The sequence below is a fragment of the Marmota monax genome, unplaced genomic scaffold, assembly GCF_021218885.2.
Source record: "Marmota monax isolate L192 unplaced genomic scaffold, Marmota_monax_Labrador192_F-V1.1 WCK01_AAM20220418_F8-fsc00291, whole genome shotgun sequence".
In the NCBI taxonomy this organism is placed as follows: Eukaryota; Metazoa; Chordata; class Mammalia; order Rodentia; family Sciuridae; genus Marmota; species Marmota monax.
The window spans coordinates 1266878-1287881 of record NW_026693329.1 but is presented as its reverse complement, the minus strand read 5'-3'; the positions used below and the strand labels follow the sequence as shown (position 1 = coordinate 1287881).

At 56.4% G+C, this 21004-nt stretch overlaps 1 protein-coding gene across 1 annotated transcript in view; it reads right to left on the bottom strand.

Annotated features, from left to right (window-relative positions):
• Window positions 1–583: 583 nt before the first annotated feature.
• Window positions 584–21004, bottom strand: part of Kcnj12 (potassium inwardly rectifying channel subfamily J member 12) — a 37226-nt gene continuing 16805 nt past the window's right edge. Inside the window, exons 2-3 of the mRNA XM_046456753.2 lie at window positions 8727–8848; window positions 584–2713 (exon numbers count right to left, since the gene is read on the bottom strand). Coding sequence (XP_046312709.1) covers window positions 1353–2657 — 1305 coding nt within the window. The 5' untranslated portion in view covers window positions 2658–2713; window positions 8727–8848 and the 3' untranslated portion in view covers window positions 584–1352. The remainder of the gene's footprint in view (window positions 2714–8726; window positions 8849–21004) is intronic.

Sequence of the window (21004 nt, the reverse complement as noted above, 5' to 3'; positions counted from 1 at the left end):
AACTCGCATGAAGCAGCCTACCACAGCCTGGTGGTGGGGTGGGGGGACCCTTCCTGGGTTCCCCTGTCCAGCCCCAGGTCGCGGGGAGGAAAGGGCAGGCAGGATTGTAGCCATGGGCCTGGTGGGCACAGCCTCTGCCACCACCTTCCCAGGGCGGACAAGAGGGGCTGGTGGGGGACTTCAGAAGGGGAGACAGGGACCGCAGAGGAGGACAGGCAAGTCCAATAAAAACAGAAACAACTCGAGTGGGACAACCCGAAGTCTCTAAGGCACGACTCACACTGTGGGCCCCGGGGGGGGGGGGGGGGGGGGGGGATGGGGACAGATCTGCTTCCTTCTCAGGGTGGGGAATCTGGCTTCCCAACAAGAAGCCCGTCCACTCTGGCGTTTCCCAATTGCCCCTCCCCTGTGCCAGGGGTGGACGCTCCCCCCCCACCGCCAGCAGAAATGAATAGGTGGGGGCTGTGAACCCTCAAGGGCCCATCCTGTACCCAGCCCTGAAACGCACCTCCGAGGTACAAAGTCAAGCTCAGAAAGATCAAACCGGCTTCCTGCCAGCCTCCCCCCCCCCACCCCACACCAGTGACATTTGAAAGCTTTTATTGTGATGATTAACATGGTTCTTCTATCACAAACATGACCTGAATTCACCCCTAAGCACTATAGACTGAGCCTGGAGTACTGTGCTTGCTTGGGCCTCCCCCCACCACCACCACCAAACACAGGGAGAGGCCAGTCCAACCTTGGGGAACCTTCTAGAGCTTCCATCCAACCACCTGCATCCTGGCAGGCCAATGGGATTCCAATTGTCCTCTTCCCCTCCCCACAAATTTAAAAAAAAAAAAAAAAGAATTTTGTTTCAATTGCATGTTGATGGTTTTTCTTTTTGTTTTTGTTTTGTAAACAGTCTTACTCAAGCTAAGATCGAGAAAGCCAAAATCCGGTGTTTCTCCCCAAGTTAAAAACCAGCAAGGTGCACTGCAGCCTGCCGGCCTTTGACCACAGAGGCGGGGCCCACTGCTGAGCCACTTCTAGGCAGGCTACCCAGCTCCATCTTCAGGCAGAGGACCTGGCTCTTATGGCCGGGCCCTCCCCACCCCCCACCGCAGGAGACCACCTCCCTGCCCTGTCTGTGCCTGGTCAGCCTCTGAGGCTGGGGGCTGCCCAATCTGGCCGCCCACTCTCCCGCCAACCTTCCAAGACTATTGCGAAGAAACATAAAACAACTAAAACACTACTGAGTCTGCAACCCGGGGCACCTGGCCCATTCTGCTCAAAACCCAGAGCCCTCCAAGGACGCCAGGCCTCTCCCTGGCGGGGTGGGTGGGTGCTGCACCTAGGCCCAAAGTGGCTCAGATCTCTGACTCCCTTCTGTACGGCCGCTGTTCAAGGGCACCACCACCGCCGGGCTGGAGCCTGTCAAAGTCATGCCGGGGCTGGGGGCTGAGGCCATCTCGACTGCGGCCATCCTGGTCTCCGTCCGCCTCGTCCTCCTCATCCCGGCTCAGGAAGGCCAGCTCATTCTCATAGCAGAAGGAGTTGGCGCTGGGCAAGAGGAACTTGTTCTCCACCAGCTCCTTGGCACTACAGCGGGGTGTGGAGGGCACCTCGTAGGTCTTATGGAAGTGGGAGTAGTCAATCTTATACTGATTCTTCTCCTCAAAGAGCACTGGCTCAAAGCGGTGGCCCCACAGGATCTCGTTGGCCAGGTAGGAGCTGCGGGCCTGCGTGGTCATGGCCGTGGCCTCCACCATGCCCTCCAGAATGACCACGATCTCAAAGTCGTCGGTCTCCAAGTCCTGCCGGCTGATGCCGAACAGCGGGCTGGCCTCGTCGATCTCGTGCAGGATGGTGATGGGTGACACCAGGAAGATACGGTCCAGGCCCTTGTCGAAGCCCACATCGATGTCAATCTGATCCAGCGGGATGTACTCACCCTCCTCTGTGACCCTGGGCTTAATGAGCTGCGCCCGCACGTGGGCCTCCACGATGTGACTCTTGCGCAGGTTGCCCACCCGCCACATGAGGCAGAGCTTGCCGTCGCGCAGAGCCACCACGGCATTGTGGCTGAACAGCAGCGTCTGCGCCCGCTTCTTGGGACGTGCCATCTTGGCCATGATGGCGCCGATCATGAAGGAGTCGATGATGCAGCCCACGATGGACTGGGCCACCACCATGAAGACGGCCACGGGGCACTCCTCAGTCACACAGCGCAGCCCATAGCCGATGGTGGTCTGCGTCTCGATGGAGAAGAGGAAGGCCGCCATGAAGCCGTGCACCTGCAGCACGCACGGGGTGCGCCCACGGCCCTCGGCCGGCTCCAGGTCGCCGTGGGCCACGGCGATGACCCAGAAGATGACGCCAAAGAGCAGCCAGGAAGCCAGGAAGGCCAGCGAGAAGATGAGGAGCATGTAGCGCCAGCGGATGTCCACGCAGGTGGTGAACATGTCCGCCAGGTAGCGCTGCGACTTCTCGTCCATGTTGGCGAACTCAATGTTGCACTGGCCGTTCTTCTTGACAAAGCGGTTGCGGCACCGGCGCCGCGTGTGGACCTTGCCGTTGCCGAAGCCATTGGCGCCCGACATGGTGACCAGGTGCAGACCGTCCTCCTCCGACGACACGATGCTGTAGGGGTTGGCCCGGCTGGCCGCGGTCATTCCGGGGTTGGGGGGGCCCTGACCCGCCCCCCGGCTGCCTCCAGGTGGGAGAGCTCCTGCAACGAAAAGGACAGTTGGGTGTGTGGCTGGCCCTGTCCCCTCCACTGTCCCCACCAGGGCTTCCCCACTTCCCCTCCAACTGAGCCCCCTCTGCCCTCCTATCCTAAGCCCACTCCCTTGGCCTCCCTTGACCTCCCCCCAAACTCTTGGACTCATCTTAACTCCTCTGACCCCGACACTGAGAGACCTGCTTTCAAAATATGTTTAAGATCCAAAGCTTCCTCCCACCTTCACGGCCTCAGTCCCCATCATCACCCTCCTGGACCGTGCAGGGGCTGCCTCCTGGTCGCTGCCCAAATCCCTCAAACCCTGTGGTGGCCGTGGGGAGTCTGAGGATGCTGTTGAATGCTCTGCATCCCTTGACCTGGCCGACCTCACTCGAACCCCCGCTTCACCTGCCTGGCTGGGTGCCCTCCCACCAGACGTCCCCCTGCTACACGCCCCCCTCATCTCCAGAGGCCTCCGCACACCCCAGGAGGACTGGATGCCCCCATCCCAGCTGTCACTCCACAGAATGGACCCTCTGATGGGACAACAAAGGCAATAATAGCAAAATGTTGCAGACGGGGTTGTGCTGACCCAGTGTCCCCACCAAAGACCGCCTGCTCCCTGACAGCAAGGCCCCTTTCTACCTTGTTTACTGCTCTCTCACCCACCCCAGGGCCTAGCACAGCACCTGCCAGTCCCACTGTCTGCACCCCTCACTTCAGACACCTTAAGCACTCCTCGGACACCTGTGTACCTTGCCTATGGCGCCCACTCAGGCCCCCACAGGCCACACCTGGGATCTCCTCATGGGCAGCACTGAGGGGTAGCCATCCAGACAGGAATAACTTAGGGTTATCCCGGACCTCAGCCCAGGAGCCTCTCCATGCCCTGCTTTCCGAAATGAGGACCACGGGGCCCTTACCCTGCGCTGTGGGAGTGCTTACAAGTGTCACCTGCTCCTTTCACCACCCTTGGCCCACTCGGAAGGGGACCCTAGCTCTGAGCCACCTGCCACATGCCATCATGCATACAATAGAGGCCCTCCCAGAGCAGGCCCTGCGGCACCTCATGGTACCTGGACAGCAGAACAACCTGCTCTCAGGCCCGGGATGCACAGGCTGGGCCACCCTTGCCCCTCGCCCCACAGTGCCACACAGGCCAATTGGTGTCATTCTAGGAGTCAAAGCATTGCCTAGTCCTATGGCCGCTGATGTCATCTGGAGTACAGTCGTCTGTCTTGCTAGGCTGAGCTGGACAAAGGAGAGAGCTGGGACCTGCTGGGCCTACTATGGAGGCCCTGTGTACCCCAATCCTCACCTGGTCATGCCACAAGGTCAGAGCCAGACAGAGCCTCTAATACCTGCCTCCACAGAACCAGAAAGGCACTGAGGTGTCCAGAAGGTCCCAGATGGCTGAGCACCCACTATGGACACCAGGCCCAAGGTGGTAATGCCAGGATTCAGCCCATCTGTGCCACGCAGCTCCCGACCAAGACCACAGGAGCCAGGTACAGCCTCCAACCTCAGGTAAGGAGGAAGGCCACACTACTAGGTACATCAGAAAGCACCCTCAGGGTCTGTGCTGGACCGGTGCTGCTGAGCCCTGTGGCCTGTTGGGTATAAGATGCTCAGAGCTATAGAGGCTTGAAAAACCTCAGCAAGAGCTGAACAGCTTGGTACCTTGAGACCAGACACAGCTAATGCCCTCAGATCATCTTCTGACAACCTACGGAGGTAACTACCATTGTCACATCTACTCCCTGAATGGAGGTTCAGAGAGGTTAAGTGATTGCCCTCAAGCCACCAAGCCAGCAAGCAGCAGAGCTGAGATTCAAACCCCTCGCGTCTAATGCAAAGTGCTCCACCACGGAACAAGGCTCTGCGGGAGAACACCTGTCCTCCTCTGTCCTTCCCCCACAGCTGCTCCAGCTGACCACCTCACCCTGGGTCTGAGGAGCTGAGGCCTGAGGCCATACTGGTAGATGCTCCTTCTGCCTGGGCCAGGAGGAGGGGAGTTGGCAGGGGTGGGGAGCCCCGGGGCTGTTCTGGAGAGATGATTCAGCCCCAGATTCCCGGACCCTCCAGGGGGAGGTGGCCAGGGTCGGGGCACTCAGACGCCGGCGGGGGGCCGCCAGATCACAGGGGGCAGGTTTGAGTGGCCTGGAGGCCTGGAGGGATGTCCATCGAGTCATGGCTGCTCCAGCTAGTGCCCTGAGCAGATGGAGGCCTGCAGGAAACAGAATCGCAGAGAATCAAAGGCCAGGCAGACACAGCCTGGCCCCTGCTCCCAGTGGCCAGCGGCTTTGCCTCTGGCCAGCTACCGGGCAGGCAAGGGTGCTACAAATGGCTCCTGGCATTTCTGCCAGGGCTGGGCACCTGAGACCCACCTAGACAGTGTCATACAGGCCTGGGAACTCCCACTTCAGTTGATGTTCCTCCTAAAAAAACCACACAGAGAAAAATCCGCAAGGTCAAGTTCACAACGGCTTCCCCATTTCTCAGAGCCAGAAACTGACTTGGAACAAAGTCTCTTGTCCAAAAAGAAACACCCCAAAACCAAGTAGAGAAAGAGTTGGAACCCCCAGGGTGTCAGCCCTTAGCTTCTTGGGATCTTGTTTTACTCTGTGTGTGTGTGTGTGTGTGTGTGTGTGCGTCTGTCTGTGTGTCTGTGTGTGCGTGCGTGCACTTGCACACGCCTGTGTATCAGAGACAGACTCCTAGAGATGTGGAGAGTCCCCTGGCTGAGTATTTAGTGAACACAGAATCACAAGAAAGACCCAGAAGAGGCTCAGGAGTAGGAACCTGGTACCGCACACTTGCCAAATGCCCAATGGAACACTCCCCACACAAACACAGGCGTGGCGGCAAGGTTACAAAACTCTGCAGCCTTTAAGGACTCAATTTAAGAAATGTAGGACAGAACCCTCAGCCCGAGGTAGGCAGGCCTGTCTGACTCTCGTTGAATGGGGTGCATATGGTAAAAACAAATAAGCAAAGAAAGCCAGAGAATTTGTTTCTTTTTTTTTTTTTTTCTGGAAGAGACCTCAGCAAGCAACGAGGCTCGCTCCGTGTGTCATACGGAGGAAAACAAAGGCCAAAGGAGAAAAAAGAGGTTACAGAGGAATGCTTGAGCCAGGAGGAGGTGCTCCAGACACAGCAGACGAGTTCCAGGCCTCAATGATGGGGGCCACGGGGAGAGGCGCTGGGGTTGCTACCTGAGCCAGACAAGGCGATTCAAACCAGACAGGCGGCGTTCGAAGCAAATTCAGCAGGCAGAGGACAGGGGGCACAGACCATGCGAGAGGTGGTGAAGCTGCCCCAGGACCCGCAGCCATGCAACCTGCTTCCTGCCAGCTAGGCTCCTGTAGATGCAGCCTCTCAGGACCCAGGCTGGAGCTTTTAGAGAGGACACCAGACAGCAGCTGCTACCCGACCCAAGGGTGGGGCCTCAGAGTCACCGGGAGGTGTCTCCGGATGGAGTAGGACACCCCATGCCCAGTCCCTGAGGCTCTGGGCACCTCAGGTTTCGGTAACATCCGGGAGGAACCAGGACAAGGCCCGGGCCCACATTCCCAGGTGACAGAGAAGCACAGACTGGAGGGGGATGGTAGAAGGACCCACATGGCCCACGCAAAGACATGGGGTCCCAGAAAGAGAACACCAGCAGAATTCCTCCTTCAGAGAACCCTAGTTGGGGAGGGACCCCTTCAGAGTTAGGAGTAAATGGTCAAAATTTATCAAATATTCACCATTCATCTGCTAGACAGTCTTCTAAAAGTTAAGATTAATTCAATTATGTCATGTGCGTGTATGACCATGTCACAATGACTCCCACTATTCTGTATAATTATAATGTACCAATAAAAAAACTTTAAAAAAATAAAAGTTCTAATAACCTCACTCATTTCATCCCTCTAATAACACTATGGCTATTAGCCCCCCAATTTCCCGGGATGAAACTAAAGTTCCGAGAGATCGAGTCACTCATTGAGGGTCACACAGCCTTTAAGGAGTGGTACTTCCAATCTGGGGAACACAGGTGAGACCAACACCCAAGGTTGTAAGTCCTGATGATGGCAATGCTGCAGTCCAGTCTCAAGTCACCCAATCCCCTGCAAAATCTGTTTGACGATTAAGACAGACAAACTGCCCGAACCTACACCGTAAAGTGGAGATTTTTACACATCCTCACCAGCACGGACCCGTGGCCATTTGCCCTCTCTTTGAAAGTCCAGGGACAAAGTACTCACAACCTCATGAGGAAGCCCCCAAGTCCATGCAGGGAAGGCCAGTGATGGCTTGCTGTATACCTCTCCCGATAGCTAGCACCCACGGTCATCACCAATCAATCACAGAACTTTGGTCCACCAAGTGCTGGGCTGCCGCAAAATCTTTCTAATCCAGTCACTATCCATCAGGCTTAGCATGAGAAGCTCTGAGAGGAGTTCCTTGGTCAGTTCCACAGGACCTGAGAGGCTGGGGGCTGCAGAGTTCTCTCTTGTGCCAGGTCTTGCTCAAAGAATGGAATAGCAAGGGTTCCACATCCCTGTGGGGGCATGGCCAGAGCTAGGAGCCAGGGGCCAGAGAAGAGGCTGGGGGCTGGCGGGTAAGAGCAGTGCATGGGTGTGGAGGGGGATGGAGAATTGGGAGGGACCTGCCATTTTTTTTTTCCTCCCAATCTAAAGAAAGGGATCTCTCTTGTGCCCAATCACCTTTCCAGACAGACTCCTCTACAGGTACTCCAGCAGCCTCTGCCCTTGGTGCTGGCCCATGGCCTGCAGACATCTGGGATCTATGCAGTGGAGGCTCTCTGCACCAAGCCCACGCAGGGCCTGAGGAGAGAATCAGCCATGATAGGACAGTGTGTGCCAGTGCTGCGGACCGGGGGGTCAGTACCAGAGTCACCACTTCAAGGTCGACCTACCCATTCCAACAGCCAACACCGGTGTCTTTTTGCTCAAAAGCTTTCTCCGGCCACTTTCTCTGGCCTGTGCACAGCCAGTGGGGGCCAGGATCAGATGGCTGAAGACCCCCTGCTCCCTGCCCCTTGGATGGATCACTCTGAGGGTGTGTTCCAGGGTGCCTCCCCTGGAGTCCCCAGCCGGACTGAATTCCAACTTCCCAAGCGGTAACCATGACAACAACACACCCTTTCGTGGTCCCTTCTCTTCCTGAATTCACCTCCCCATGACTTACACTGGAACTTCCCTCTCCCGGGTTCCTGCTCACAGGGCCTCAGGTGGCAAAGACTCTTCCCCTCTTGGCTGTCCATACCGAGGCCAGTCTGCTTCTCAGACTCTTGCCCTTGCCCCGCCTCTTCCTCTCCCCTCCTCTATTAAGCCTTTTTTAGGGTTCTCTAGCCCTGTTAGGGCCCAAAGCTACTTTCTACCTTGTGTGAGGGTTCATCTTGCCCAGACCCCATCTCTGACACCACCCCAGAGGCCCAGAGGGGTGGCGCCAGGGCCTGCCCGGCACAGAGGAGGCACCCAAGAAATGGTCCCTGCCCAGAGGAAAGACTGAAGGTATAAAGCAGAGAATAGAGGGAGGGATGAGGAGGTGACAGAGCCATGAATGAGAGACAGACATATGCACAGGTGGGTGGTCAAGCAGATGGACGGATAAATCGGGCTGACAGATGGGTAGGTGGACGGATAGGGTGACCAGATACACGTATGGGTTAGGTGGGTGGAGAAGTGGGTGGATGGATAGTCAAGCAGAGGAATGGGTGGGGGAAAATGAGTAAGAAAATGATAGGATGGGCGGGTGTATGGATGGATTAGTGAGTGGACGGATAAATGGGCAGGTCAGTGAATGGATGAATAGATGATGGATGGATGTGTGGACGGATAGCGAGGTGGGTGCATCAGTCGAACTACTGGATGGATAAAGGGTAAATGAGAGGTCAGAGAGGTGGGTGGATGGGCAGAAGAAGAGACAGAGAAGTGGGTGAGGGGACCACCAATCAGCCTTTGGTGGACGGATGATGAGCCGGACAGGTTTGCCTCAGTAACCCTCATCTTACCTCTTGAACTCTATCTTCTAAGTAATGGTGCTAAGCGGACAAGTGACACTCTTCAGGGCTGGATGAGCAGCAGCTGCCATTTCCCAGGCACCAGCTGGAGAGGAGCCGGTCACTAGAAGACCCTAAAGTGAACAAGGAAAACCCAAGTTACTGCTCGGGCCAATGCTCTCCCCAAAGGGAGAGTCAGAACTTTTCACACAAACCTACACTACTCTTCACTTCACTCAAGACCCCCAGGAGAGGTGGAGGAGCCCCCCCAGCCTGGGCCTCTGATGCCCCCACACTTTCACAGCCTTCAGGCACTGTCCACAACCCCCTGCACGAAGAGCCAGACAAGGGCAGAACGAGATGGGTCTTCAGAGAAAAGTAACAGCTGCCAATATCAGCGCCCCCTGCAGGCGAGACACGGGCATAGATATTTTACACACGGAATCCTCACGACCCCACAAGGTTGGCACTGTCTCTGTTCCCATTCTAGAGAGGCAGGTAATGGGGCGATTCTCCTAGTATTCCAAAGGTCCCCAGCCTGTGCTCCTGGCCATCACCTGCTGAGCCTTCCCCATGCCATCCTGGGGCCAGCTGTGGACAGCTGGAAGGGTGGGCATGTGAATGGATGAATTAATGGGGGGTGGGGGGGGCTGGATTGACAGAGGAATGGATGGATGAGGTGGTGCTCAGGTGACATCAGAGCGTGAACAGCTATACGAACGGACGGACACTTTCCAGGGACTTCCGTTGGGCATGCACACCTACCACGTGGTGTCAGCAATCCCCTAGAATCAACGTGGCCCTTGGTCAAAGGGGCCCCTTGCCTTCCCCCGCTCCTCCAGCATGCTGTGAGGATCAAGGGTAGATGGTGGGAAGGGACCCTGTGACTTTGAAGAGGTCAGCTTCCTTGAGCTACTTCCAATCTTCCCCTCCTCCCAGGCACTGGGTCCATATGCCCTGCCCCATCCAAGGGAACAGTCATGTCTTGTTTGTCACACTGTCCCACACTGGCTTTTCTGGCTAGGGATTAAGGGAACGGTTGGTGACTCACCTCCATATCATATAAGCCTCTAGGCAGGTGTGACGGTGGTAGGTTTTAGAGGTGCCCAGGCATGCGTTCAAATCCCAGTTCTGCCCCTCACACGCTGCGTGACTCCAAGTGAGTCATTTCACCCCCCTGAAGCCTCCCACAGCCCTCGGCTTCCTGATTCCCCACACCCCCACCCCCCATTACTCCCGGCCCTTTCACCCTCAAAACTGATGAGGCTCATGGAGGCTGTACCACAGACCAACGTCACACAGCTGGGAACCCATGGTGGGGACTTGGGCCAGGGCTGAGATCCCACGCCCTTCCAGGGAGTAAGCCCACATTGCACCCGGCCTGGGCTGTGTGCTCGGCCACTGACACCAGTTATTCAAACCCTCACGGGAGGATCATTCTGCCCACTGAACACATGAGGAAAAAAAGGCCCAGAGAGGCAAGTCACTTGCCCCTGGTCACTGAGAGCCTAGGACAGGCCAAATAACGAACAGCAAATGAAGAGGACCTACCTCTCACCCCTGCCCTTCCTCCCGAACCTTCTTTGGCTCCCTATTGCCCTGTGGCAACAGCCCACCTCCACAGAGTTCCAGCTCTCAAGACCTCATTCCTGACTCCCTCTGTTTCCTGGAAGGAGCTTCCTCCAGACTTAAAACTCCAGCCCTAACCTCCTCATCTTGTGAGTTCCACAGAGGAGCCCTGAGGCTCAGAGCAGAGCCAGCAAAGTAGTGTCCTAAAAACCCCGGTCTCTAGACACCTCGTCCGGGATTTTCTTTGTCCACACAAAGTGTGCAGTGGCCACACAACCCACACAGTGAGCGAACCTTCCCAAGTTCACCAAATTCTTTCCTGGGTCATGATCACCACCCCGGATGAGGGAGGCTAGACCTGGGGGTGGGGGGCAGTGCTTCCACTGGACAGAGGGCCAGACAGGCTGGCCTGGCCTGCGGTTTCCAGCAAGCGAGGGCAGGGCGGGACTGATCCCGAACCTCCCTCTGTGCCAAACCTGGCAGCGGAGACCAAAGCTGAAACCACCCAGGGGACAGGGCAAGGCACTTCCCCTTCCTGAGGCTCAGCTTCCTCCTCCCAAAATGGGGATGAGGCCGCCGCCTGCCTGGTTTCCCAGAGGATATGCCCACGAAATTGAATGTGGTGTCGGGAGGCCCAAGGCCAGGGACAGGACCTGACATCAGCAGGGCTCAGGAGGCAGCCACCATCATCATCAACAAGTCACCCTGGAGAGGCATGACACCCCCAGATTACCGGGGCACCTCCCTGAGCCTCCAGCTCACCAGCCAAAACAAAAAAAAAAATGGGAAGACCCCATTCACCTCAGGAGGCTCTCATCAGGGATCCACCAAGACATGTCCCTGGTGTCTGGCACACAGCAAACACACAATAAGTGCAGGTTCCTAAGAAGTGGGGAATGCTGGGATGTGACAGCTGAGAGAAGAAACAGAGGGCCCAACCTGACAGACAGCTGACATGTGCCTGACCCTCCCCCAGAGGACCCCGTCCCAAGGTTTCATGGGGGCAGGAACCAGGCTGCCAACCTCCTCAGTGCCCAGAACATACCCAGCTCACAGACGGGGCTCAGTAAGTGCTGGTTGCAGAAAAGGCAAGGGATCTTTGCAATCTATAGTCCGGAGACAGGGGCTGGATCCACTGACCTCTTGGACAGCCTTGCACCAAGGGGCCAGGAGAGATGGACACCCACCCCATGAGCCCTGAGGTGAGGCCAGGGCAAGAGGTTCTGGCCCCATCAAAGTGGATGACAGTCACATCACCAGACACCAGAGAATGTTTCTGGTTGTATTTTTATCTTGAGAACATCCTTTGCAGAGGGTGGGGGCAGGGGAGATAGGGTGTCCTTGGCCCCAGGCCCCTGGGAGCAACAGAGGACAGAGGTCCCTCTGTGCCCTCTCTGGGATGATTACTGCAGTCATCTTTCCTGGGCTTTTGTTGAATCCTAGGAGCGGGGGGCACCTAAAGGCTTTTGGGGGGTTTCGTGGGGCTCCATCTTGTTGGGTGATCTGGGACATGTCTCTGCCCCTCTCTGGCCTCTCTCTGTCTAACCCTTCCCGAAGGCCTGCTCAATGCCAAGTTCAGCTCTGGGCACTGGGGACTTGAAGAGGAACCAGCAGGCACCCGCCTTCGCGGGACTCCCTGCCTAGCAGGGCAGACAGCAAGGAAATTAGCGGTCACGGCGCAGCTGGTCAGAGCCACGTCAGAGCCCTCGGGAGCCCAGGGGAGGTGTCTAGCCCAGTGGGGAGACGTCAGGAAGGCTTCCTGGAGGAAGGTCAGTGACCCCAGGAGCAGTGAGCAGGAACAGAGAGAGCCCAGACTGAGCCCCACCGCAGCCCAGGGGAGGAGCCAAGAGCCACTCAGGTCACCCTGGGTCTCGGAAGGGCCCTCAGAGTCCCTCAGATCTGGGAGCAGATTCTGGCTCAGCTCCTCACACGCTGCGTCTGGGGAAGGCTCTCTCCACCTCTGAGCTTCCCTGCTCTAGTCTGCAAATCGGGGGGGGGGGCCATCGCAACACCCCAGCACCCTAAGGGATTGGGTCCTGGAGTGAGGGTGCACAGAAACAGGCAGGGGTACATCACTGTCATCCTAACAGGGAAGGGGAACACTCCTGAATGCCTACTGTGTGCAGGCACGGGGCCCAAGGTGTCACACTGACAGCAGAAAGAAACCAAGGTCCCCCAAAGCACTGGGTATCCTATTAGCAAGCTTGAACTTGATCCCAAGGGGCTCGAGAGCCGTAAGAGAGTTCTGCCACAGAAGGTCCTGGATCCAAGTCCTATCTGTGCTCCTTTCTGCGTGGCCTTGGGTAAATCCCATTACCTCTCTGGACCCCGATTTTCTCACCCGTAAAAAATCAGACTAAATCAAGTTAATACTATCTCACGAGGTTGCAATGAGTCAGTATATTGTGATTCCCCTGCGGAAACTTCCCGTCTCCCAGCCTACCCCTGTTGTCATCTGAGACCCTGCCTCACTCCAGAGATCGGGGCCTCAGTTGGACCCCCACTTCCGGCAGGAAGGAGTGAGCAGATAGTCATGATGGGAAGGAACCCCAAAGGGATCTGTGACCCAGGTGGGCAAAGATCTCAGAGCTTCTGTTTTTCACACAGCTGTCATCTTTCCAATGTCCACTTAATTCAAGTTCTCAGATATTTTCTGCACGTGCACCGAAGAGCAGGGGACTCGAGATCAAAGAGACAAGCGGCAACCTGGATCCAGAAAGACTGCTGAAGAAAAGACTGGAAATTTTGCCAAAATAAAAATGTTTATGGTGTGGCTTACCAAAAACCCATCATAAATAAAATAAAAGGCAAATGATAAATCTTTTGTGATAAAAAAAAAAAGGATTCATGTACGCATATGCAAAGAGTTCTTATGAATCAACAAGAAAAGGACAGTGGGGATGAGCAGAGAGCTAAAGAAGGACTCTTCTTTGACGTGACACTCAACATCTCAGGAACATCCACACCTCAGGGCCTCAGGACAAGCCAGCCCCCTCGCCCTGAAATGCGTTTCTCTGCCTTTCAGAACTCAAGGTACGCTTTAGAAACCTCAAAGGATGCTCCTCCCGTGAAGCCTGTCAAGGTTTCTCTGTTGTTCCTCCTTTAGTACCTTCCTGGGCCCCTGGAACTGAATCCCTGGCTTCAGCTCATTTTCTCAGAGAGAGTTCAAGAGGGATGGCACCAGCATGTTTGACGGCAGGAAATTAGCTGCGTAGAGGAGCCATGTCCCAGGTCACCAATCTATGAGCCACCGAGCAAGGCCTACCATCTGTCCCTGGCCCCTCTGTGCTCCAGCCCCCACTCACCAAGATCCCCTGGGGCCCACCTGGCTCTCAGCAAGGTAGGCCCCAGTTTGGGGGCTGAGTTTATTCCCCAATGAGCTGTACCAACCTAAAACCTGCAGGATCAGGGCTACAGCCTCCAAAATCCAACCCACTCTGCTGACAGAACACAGAGATGGTGGCTTTCTTAGCTTCTCTTTTTTTTTCCTCCCTCCCTTCCTCCCCATTTTAAAATCTGGCCTTATTTCCGGAGTAGAATATCCCCTGGGAAGGCCTGACAGACGACCGGGAGCCCTGGGGTCCATCTGGCATGGACAGGAGGCTGAGTTTTGAGATGAGGTGGCCAGGAAGAAAGGGTGACTCCCAGAGGGCCCATCACCACGCCCCCTTTTACTGCAGGGAACTGAGAGTACAGCCCAGGCCTGGGCCCAGGCATGCCCCACCTCTCCACCTGCTGCAGCGGGTCCCACTCGGCCTTCACATGGGGGAGTCCCTGCTCTGGGCAGATTCTAATGCTGGGGCCAACACCTGGGGTGGCGCAAGACTGGCAAAATGCACTGAGAAGACAGAACCAGGGTGACTTCAGGGACCAGTGGGACCACTCCAGAGGCTTCTGAGGAGGAAGTGTTGGACTGGACACCTTAATGAGAAAAAAAAATGTGAGAACCGAGTATTAGTGGAAATGGGAACAGCAGATAAAGCCCCTGAGGCTGGGCTGGGACTCCAGGTGCCAGACGGGTGACCGGGGACTGGAGCTGAGCGTACCAGGGAGAGGGGAGGGCGGGCAGAGAAGGCTCCACAGAGGACACACAGACAACTTGGGCAGATCTGGCCTGTGCACCCTCCCCTTGCACAGGACAGATCCCCTACGGGAAGATCTTTCTTCTCCATTTGCCCTCAAACTCCTACACATCCTTCAACGCCCACTTTCAATTCCCCATTACCTATCCCTCTGAGTTCCACCCCCCCACCTGGGTCTGGAGTTCCCAGAGGGACCCTTCAGCACAGGGTCAGGTTCCTGGAAGAGGCAGAGAAGGGAATTAGGACCGAGGAGTCTGCTTCTGAGCCCCTCAAAGTGCCCTGAGGCCTACATGGAAAGACAGCAGGTAGAGCTGCAGCCAGTCCCAAGACACCTCCCCCTCTAGGGACCCTCTCTGACACTGCCACCCTGTGGTCTCAGTTTTCCTGACGGCCAATTGAGATACCCCTCAGAATGCTGTTGACCTTGTCACAGGGAGAAGCCTCAGACCTGGAGGCGGGGCGGTCACACACACACACACACACACACACACACACACACCCCTTATTAACCGGTCCCAGCAGGGCCACCTCAGCAGGAGGGCACAGAGCTGTCATCCTCAGGGCACCAGCTGAGCTTGTCCCTCAGGACAGGAAATGTCAGCTTTCTGCCAGGCCAGCCAAGGGGGGCTCCGAGCCAAGCCCAGAAGTGAGGCGAAGGGGGGTTCCTCCTGTCCCTGTGACCCTGCCGGGACTCTCCCGAGGCCTGGCTTGGGCATCTCTAATGGCCACATGAGTAGTTCTGGTGATGCAGCTGATCCCTGGCCCTTGTTCTCCCACCATGGCCAGGAAACTAAAGCCCAGGTCACAGGATACTCTCTTGCTCCCCAGACCCACAGGAAGCCTGCCCAAGGAGACAAGGACCCAATGAAGGGCAAGGGCAGGCTCTATGGTCCTTGTAACAACCCAGCATGGTCCAGAAGGGCTCTGGATGGAACCCAGGTGTTGGGTAAACATCACAGGAGGCCATCGTTTTGGGACTCAGCTCCTGCACTGACCCTCCGAGACCAGACTAAAAACCAAAATGGAGTCACTCCTGCCAAAGCTCAATGTCCGCAATCTGAAACCAAGCTTTTTATCTGAGCTTCCAAGAAACCAGGAATATGAGAGATTCTTCCCACTTTTTTTTCCCCAGTCACCCAGTTTTAATCTGCATGACGATGAAGTTCTCTCGGCCTTAATCCTTTCACACACACACACAAAAAAAAAAAAAAAAAAAAAATATATATATATATATATATATATATATATATATGATGTTAACTAACCAGTTATTTTTTCATTGTTCTGTCTCCTCTGCCCACCCCGCCTTCCCTCTACAAGGCAAGTCGCTTCCCAATCTGTTTTTGTTTGGGCTCTGCTTTCTGCAGCCTTTCTCTGCCTGTAACATCAACCTCCTCTGCTGGGTTCAATTGGAACACTTTTATTCTGTTTTACGGAATAAAGTGTTGCCTGATTCTAGAATCGAAAAATAAAGCCATCAAAGATATTTAAACTAAATTTTGTCATTTTGACCCTTTGACGGGATCTGGCGTCTAACAAAGGGACTCCAATGACATTGCTGATGATAGAAAACTGAGACCCCCTTGAGGAGCACAGAAAAGGTGCTACTGGCCCCTTACAAGGTCCCCTGTCTTCCTCATGGAGCTCCAAAGGTTCCAAGTCGGGTCTGGGAACTCGATGAGGAACCAGTGGCGATTTTGGCAATTTCGTCTCCCCCAGCCTCTCTGCAAACTGCAGGCTGTACAGTTCCCTGCGGCGCCTGGCCTCCGCCTAGGCACGGCCATGACACAGACCGCGCTGCAGACACTGTGGCTGCACCTGCAACCCCCCCCCCCCCCCCCCCCGCCTCCAGTGCAGCTGCAACCAGGTCTGGATGGTTGTAGGCGCTCATCAGGCGGCTGCATGCTAATTACTACATCGCACATTTAGAGATACTGTCTTGATAAGCAACACAACATTTCTGGTTTCCTTTGTAGTCCTAGGTGGGTTCTCTCATGCGTGCAGAAAATGTCATCCCGAAGCCAGGCATGGTGGTACACGCTTGTTAATCCCCGCAACTCTGAAAGCTGAGACAGGAGGATCCCAAGTCCAATCTAGGTAATTTAGTGAGACCCTGTCTCAAAATAAAATGAGAGGGCCAGGTACCATTGCGTACGCCCTGCCCCTCAGTGCTCCTAACAGAGAGACAGTCAGACATGCCAGGAGAAAATAAATGATAATGTAGAAGGTTGCAGGAAGTGCAGTTTGGCCACCCAGGGAGGTGAGATTCGAGGTTGACTGCGAGACAGTCAGGTCTTAAAACAGGAAGCAGGGCTTCAAGGAGAGGTACAGCAAGTGCAAAGGCCCTGAGGCCAGAATAAGGAGCCAAGTCAAGGAAGGGAAGTGAGATAGGACAGAGTTTGGGGGTGGGAAGGGCAGCTCAGAGGTCTGGGCAGGGCCAACCCAGAACTTGACCCTCCCACCCTCAAGTTTCCTCTTGTTGTCCCACCTCCCATCTCCCAGGTCAAACCCACAGTCACGGGGGCTGGAGGCCCAAGCCAGGAGCATGAAACTGAGGAAGTTTCCAGAAGGCAGGACGGAGGTGTCCACAGCATTGGCCTCCCAGGTATCACCTCATCTTGGTCCTGGGTGAGGTACAGCTCTCAATAGCTCCACCTCACAATGAGGAGACTGAGGCACCCCAGAGCCAGAGTGCGGTGAACAGGTTCCTTAAGGCCATTCTGACCCCAGTGCCGCCTGGCACCAACCTCTTAATGCCACTCATGCTTTTCCAACCCCAACAAACTGGTTCTGCATGCCTTCTGTGTGTGAGGAACACCTCACACCATGACACACACCATTTCCTTCATGCTATTGTTTCTTCTTACAGAGGTATAAAACTGGGGCTCAGAGAGGGCAAGTTTCCTGCCCAAGGCCACAAAGCCCTAGCACAAAGTTCATGGCAGGTAGAAGTGAGAATTCAGGACTTTGCAGAGACCCACGATGTTGGCTCTAGTGTCTCCAATAGAACTCACAGCCACACACCTGGGTTAGAATCACCTTCCTGCCAGGAAGCTTTCTCTGATTATGTGGCCCCCAATGCTTGGGTGGCGGCAAACTAGTGCCTGAGAAGGCCGGTAATGGCAGAGCCTAGAGCTAGCGGGGCAGGGACCTAACATCTACCTCCTGTTGGGCCCTGCTGCTCTGTGACCTTGAGCTGGTGCCTCTCACCAAAGCTGGCCCTAGGAGGACGAGGTCAGTTTGGGGGAGCTAGGGCACAACCAGCAGGTCTCTGCTGGCTCCACCCCCTCTGGCTCCACCCCTCTGGATACACTTTCTGGATCCACCCCCTCTGGCACCACCCTCTGGCTCCACCCCCTCTGGCTCCACCCCCTCTGGCTCCACCCACCGCGCTGGCTCCACCCCCCGCCGCAGGGCAGGTGTCAAGCTGGCGGGCGAGTTCTGTCTACAGCTGGTCCCAGCCTCGGCCAGCTCTATCTTGTCCTCCTCCTTTTCTTTCTCCCCCCCGATGGTGGGACTGGGAACTGAGCCCAGGGGTGCTCTACCACTGAGCTCCATCTCCAGCCCTTTTTACTTTTTATTTTGAGACAGTCTCGCGAAGCTGCACAGGCTGCTCTCCAACGGACCAACCTCTTGCCTAGCCTCCCAGGTCTCTGCAGGCTCCCACCACCACACCGAGCCTCCGCCTCCGCCCTCCAGGCCCGGGCTGCCATCGTTGATCCTTGCCTCAGTTTCCACATCTATAAAGTGGGCCTCGTCTGTGACCCTCCCTGGGGCAGCTGTGAAGGGTTCATGGCATCAGTCTCTGCTCGGCGCCCAGAACAGGGCCCAGCACACGGCAGGCGGCCTGCAGGTGACGAGAGCGCTGCACGGAACCCTTACTGGTGGCGTGTCCCTGAGTGTGCCCGGCACGCAGCCTGGGGAGGGACTCGTGCTTTCCTAGCCTTTCCCCAGAGACAGACCTTGAGTCAAGGATTTGGGAACAAGATGTCTATTTTGGGAGGTGACCCCAGAAAGCACCCTAAGGGGATATGAGACAGGAAAGACGGGCAGCCAGCACTGGTGAGTGATGACCACTTGGACAGCCAGACATCAGTGCCCTGGGCACTCCTAGGTTATCCCCCTGGTGGGAAAGGAAGCCCCTGGAGGACACCCCAGGGTGCTGTGAGTGGCAGGGCTGTGAGGTGGCCTGGTGTCAGGCACCCTAGCTGCCAAGGGCTGAGAGCAGCACATTCACTCCTATGGCCACTCGTGCCGGCTACTGGATCGGCCAGAGAAGGCGCTGGGCAGAGCCTGGTGCTGAAGGAAGCCCCTGGTCTGAGAAGGGAGCAGTCAGCCAGCAGCTCCCGCCTCACACACAGGTACCGTGTTGAGTGTGCAACCCACCTACGTGTGCACTCCTGTGCATGCGCAGGGGCCTGTGTCCTTCCCCGGACCCTGGATCTGTGCGTGTCCACATGCAGCTGCCCACCTGGAGGCGTCCCCCTGAATCTGCTCTCACACACGTGTACACACAGGCAAGCACGCACACGCATCCATGTCCATGGCTACGCACATGTGCACACCCCATGGTCCCTCGCCCAACCCTGGCAATGGCCACAGGGCGGCAGAGCCACTTTGGTCACCTTGGCAACAGGGCAGGAAGAGGCTAGTCTGGGACAGCCTTGGTTCAAAAGCAGGGAAGAAAAAAAAAAAAAACCCAAACACTGAACACAAAGAGACTAGGTGAAATAAAGGAGCTGGGAGTGGGCACGGCTAAGTCCCCTGCTGTGCTCGCAGCTCCTGATCCCCCCTGGCCTGTTTGTCTTTGCCCCAGCAGAGGGCTGCCAGAGCAGGGGTGCTGGTCCAAGGATCCACATCAAGCTGACTTGGCTGAACTCCAGGAATGGGTCCCTTCAGAGTCTTGGGGAGCCCACTCAAGGCACAGTCAGCAGGAGAGAAATACCCTGGAGGTGCCCACTCCCAAAAATACAGAGCCCCAGAAACAGGCACCCCAGACACCAGGCACTCTGCAAACCTGGGGATGCTGGGCCGCACCCATACAAAAGTTGCCCTCTCTGGACAATTAATGCACTAATTGCACACACTGCCCGTGGCCAGTGCATTAGCCCAGATCATGTGATGATTAATTCACGAGCTCCCTTCTCTTGCTCATCCCCGCGGCCAGCTCATCGGCCTCAGGTACCTTTGCTGGGCAGGGAGGGGAGGGAGGGAGGGAGGGAGGGCAGGGAGGAAGGGCCCGACCCACAGACGTTTTCCTATCCATGCTCGAAAACATTGCATGCTATTTATATTTCATCAGACAAGAGTGCTCGGGGATGAAACTGCCGGTGATCCGCTCCCTGCAGGCAGCGGGAGCCTACAACCCCCACTCGGGCGGTGGCGAGGATGTGGACTCTTGCTCTCCAGCCTGAATAGCTAAGGTTTCCTGTTTTCTCTGAGATGGCCCTTACTCCAGAGCCCATGGCAGGAACTTTGGTCACAGCTACCTGGACTGCCCTGCAGTGCCCTGAGAAAGCCCTACAGGGCAGATTCAGCTATTATCCTATCTGACACATGAGGGAACTGACATTCAGAGAGGTCAAGTGATTCACCCAAGGCCACACAGCCTGCAAGAGGCAGAGCTGGGCAGGCCCACGCTGACAGGCATATCCAGAGCCTGTGCCTTTAATGCCACAGCATTTGGCGTCCCCGATTTAGTCTCAAGAGTAGCCTCACCGGTTAGGCACATTATGATGCCTGTTTCACGCGGACGAGGAAACTGAGGCCCAGAGAGCTAGAGACTTGCCTGGGGTCACACAGCCAAGAATGGAAATCAGACATGGCCTTGACGGACAATGTGCTCCTGTCCAGGTTCTGGGTGAGACCCCTGGACGGACCCCTGGCCACAGCCTCCCAAACACCTGGGCCCAGGGAGCAGCTCTGGAGGAAGTGAGAATGGTCTGGGGCAGAAGAAGATGCAGCCAAACAGGGTCCCCTCACCTGCTGGGGACATCTGTCTCAATGCCCATCCCACCTCCAGACACCACATGGAGGCCCAGCCTGGCCAGCTCTGTGACTGCAGGACATGACACGTGGAATGGGCCCTTGAATCGGCCCTTGAATCCCAGCACCAACCTCTCCCTGTCACCCTCAGAGAAGCCCCGCACCCCGGCTAGGACAGGCCTATCCTGTCAACACTGGCCGGGGACCCCTGTCTACCCCCCAGGGTATCCCACAACCACTGCTTCCTCTGAGCTATAAGAAGGCCAGCCTCTGCCCAGCAAGGCTCTGCCCGGGCCTCAGTGTCCACATCAGTGGGCACCAATAGCCCCTCCAAGGGCTGAGGTGGGCATCGGGGACCAGGCCCCAGCACGAGGCCATCACCAAGTCACACCCAGCAGATGTAGCTATGGCCATCCCACATGCTGTCTGCAGACTGGGCACCTGGCAGGGCACCTGGTAGGCCCAGCAGCGCGATGGCCCCCTGACTCCCTGTCTATGTACCAGCAGGTACCCTGCCACCCCCTCCGGGCCTCAGTTTTCCCGCCTGTCACCTGGAGACTTCTCACAGGACTCCAGGACGACAAGACTCCAGATTTGTACGGCCCTCAGCTCCATTGTCATCGAGGCCTTCACCCCTACATTCTGACTCCAAGC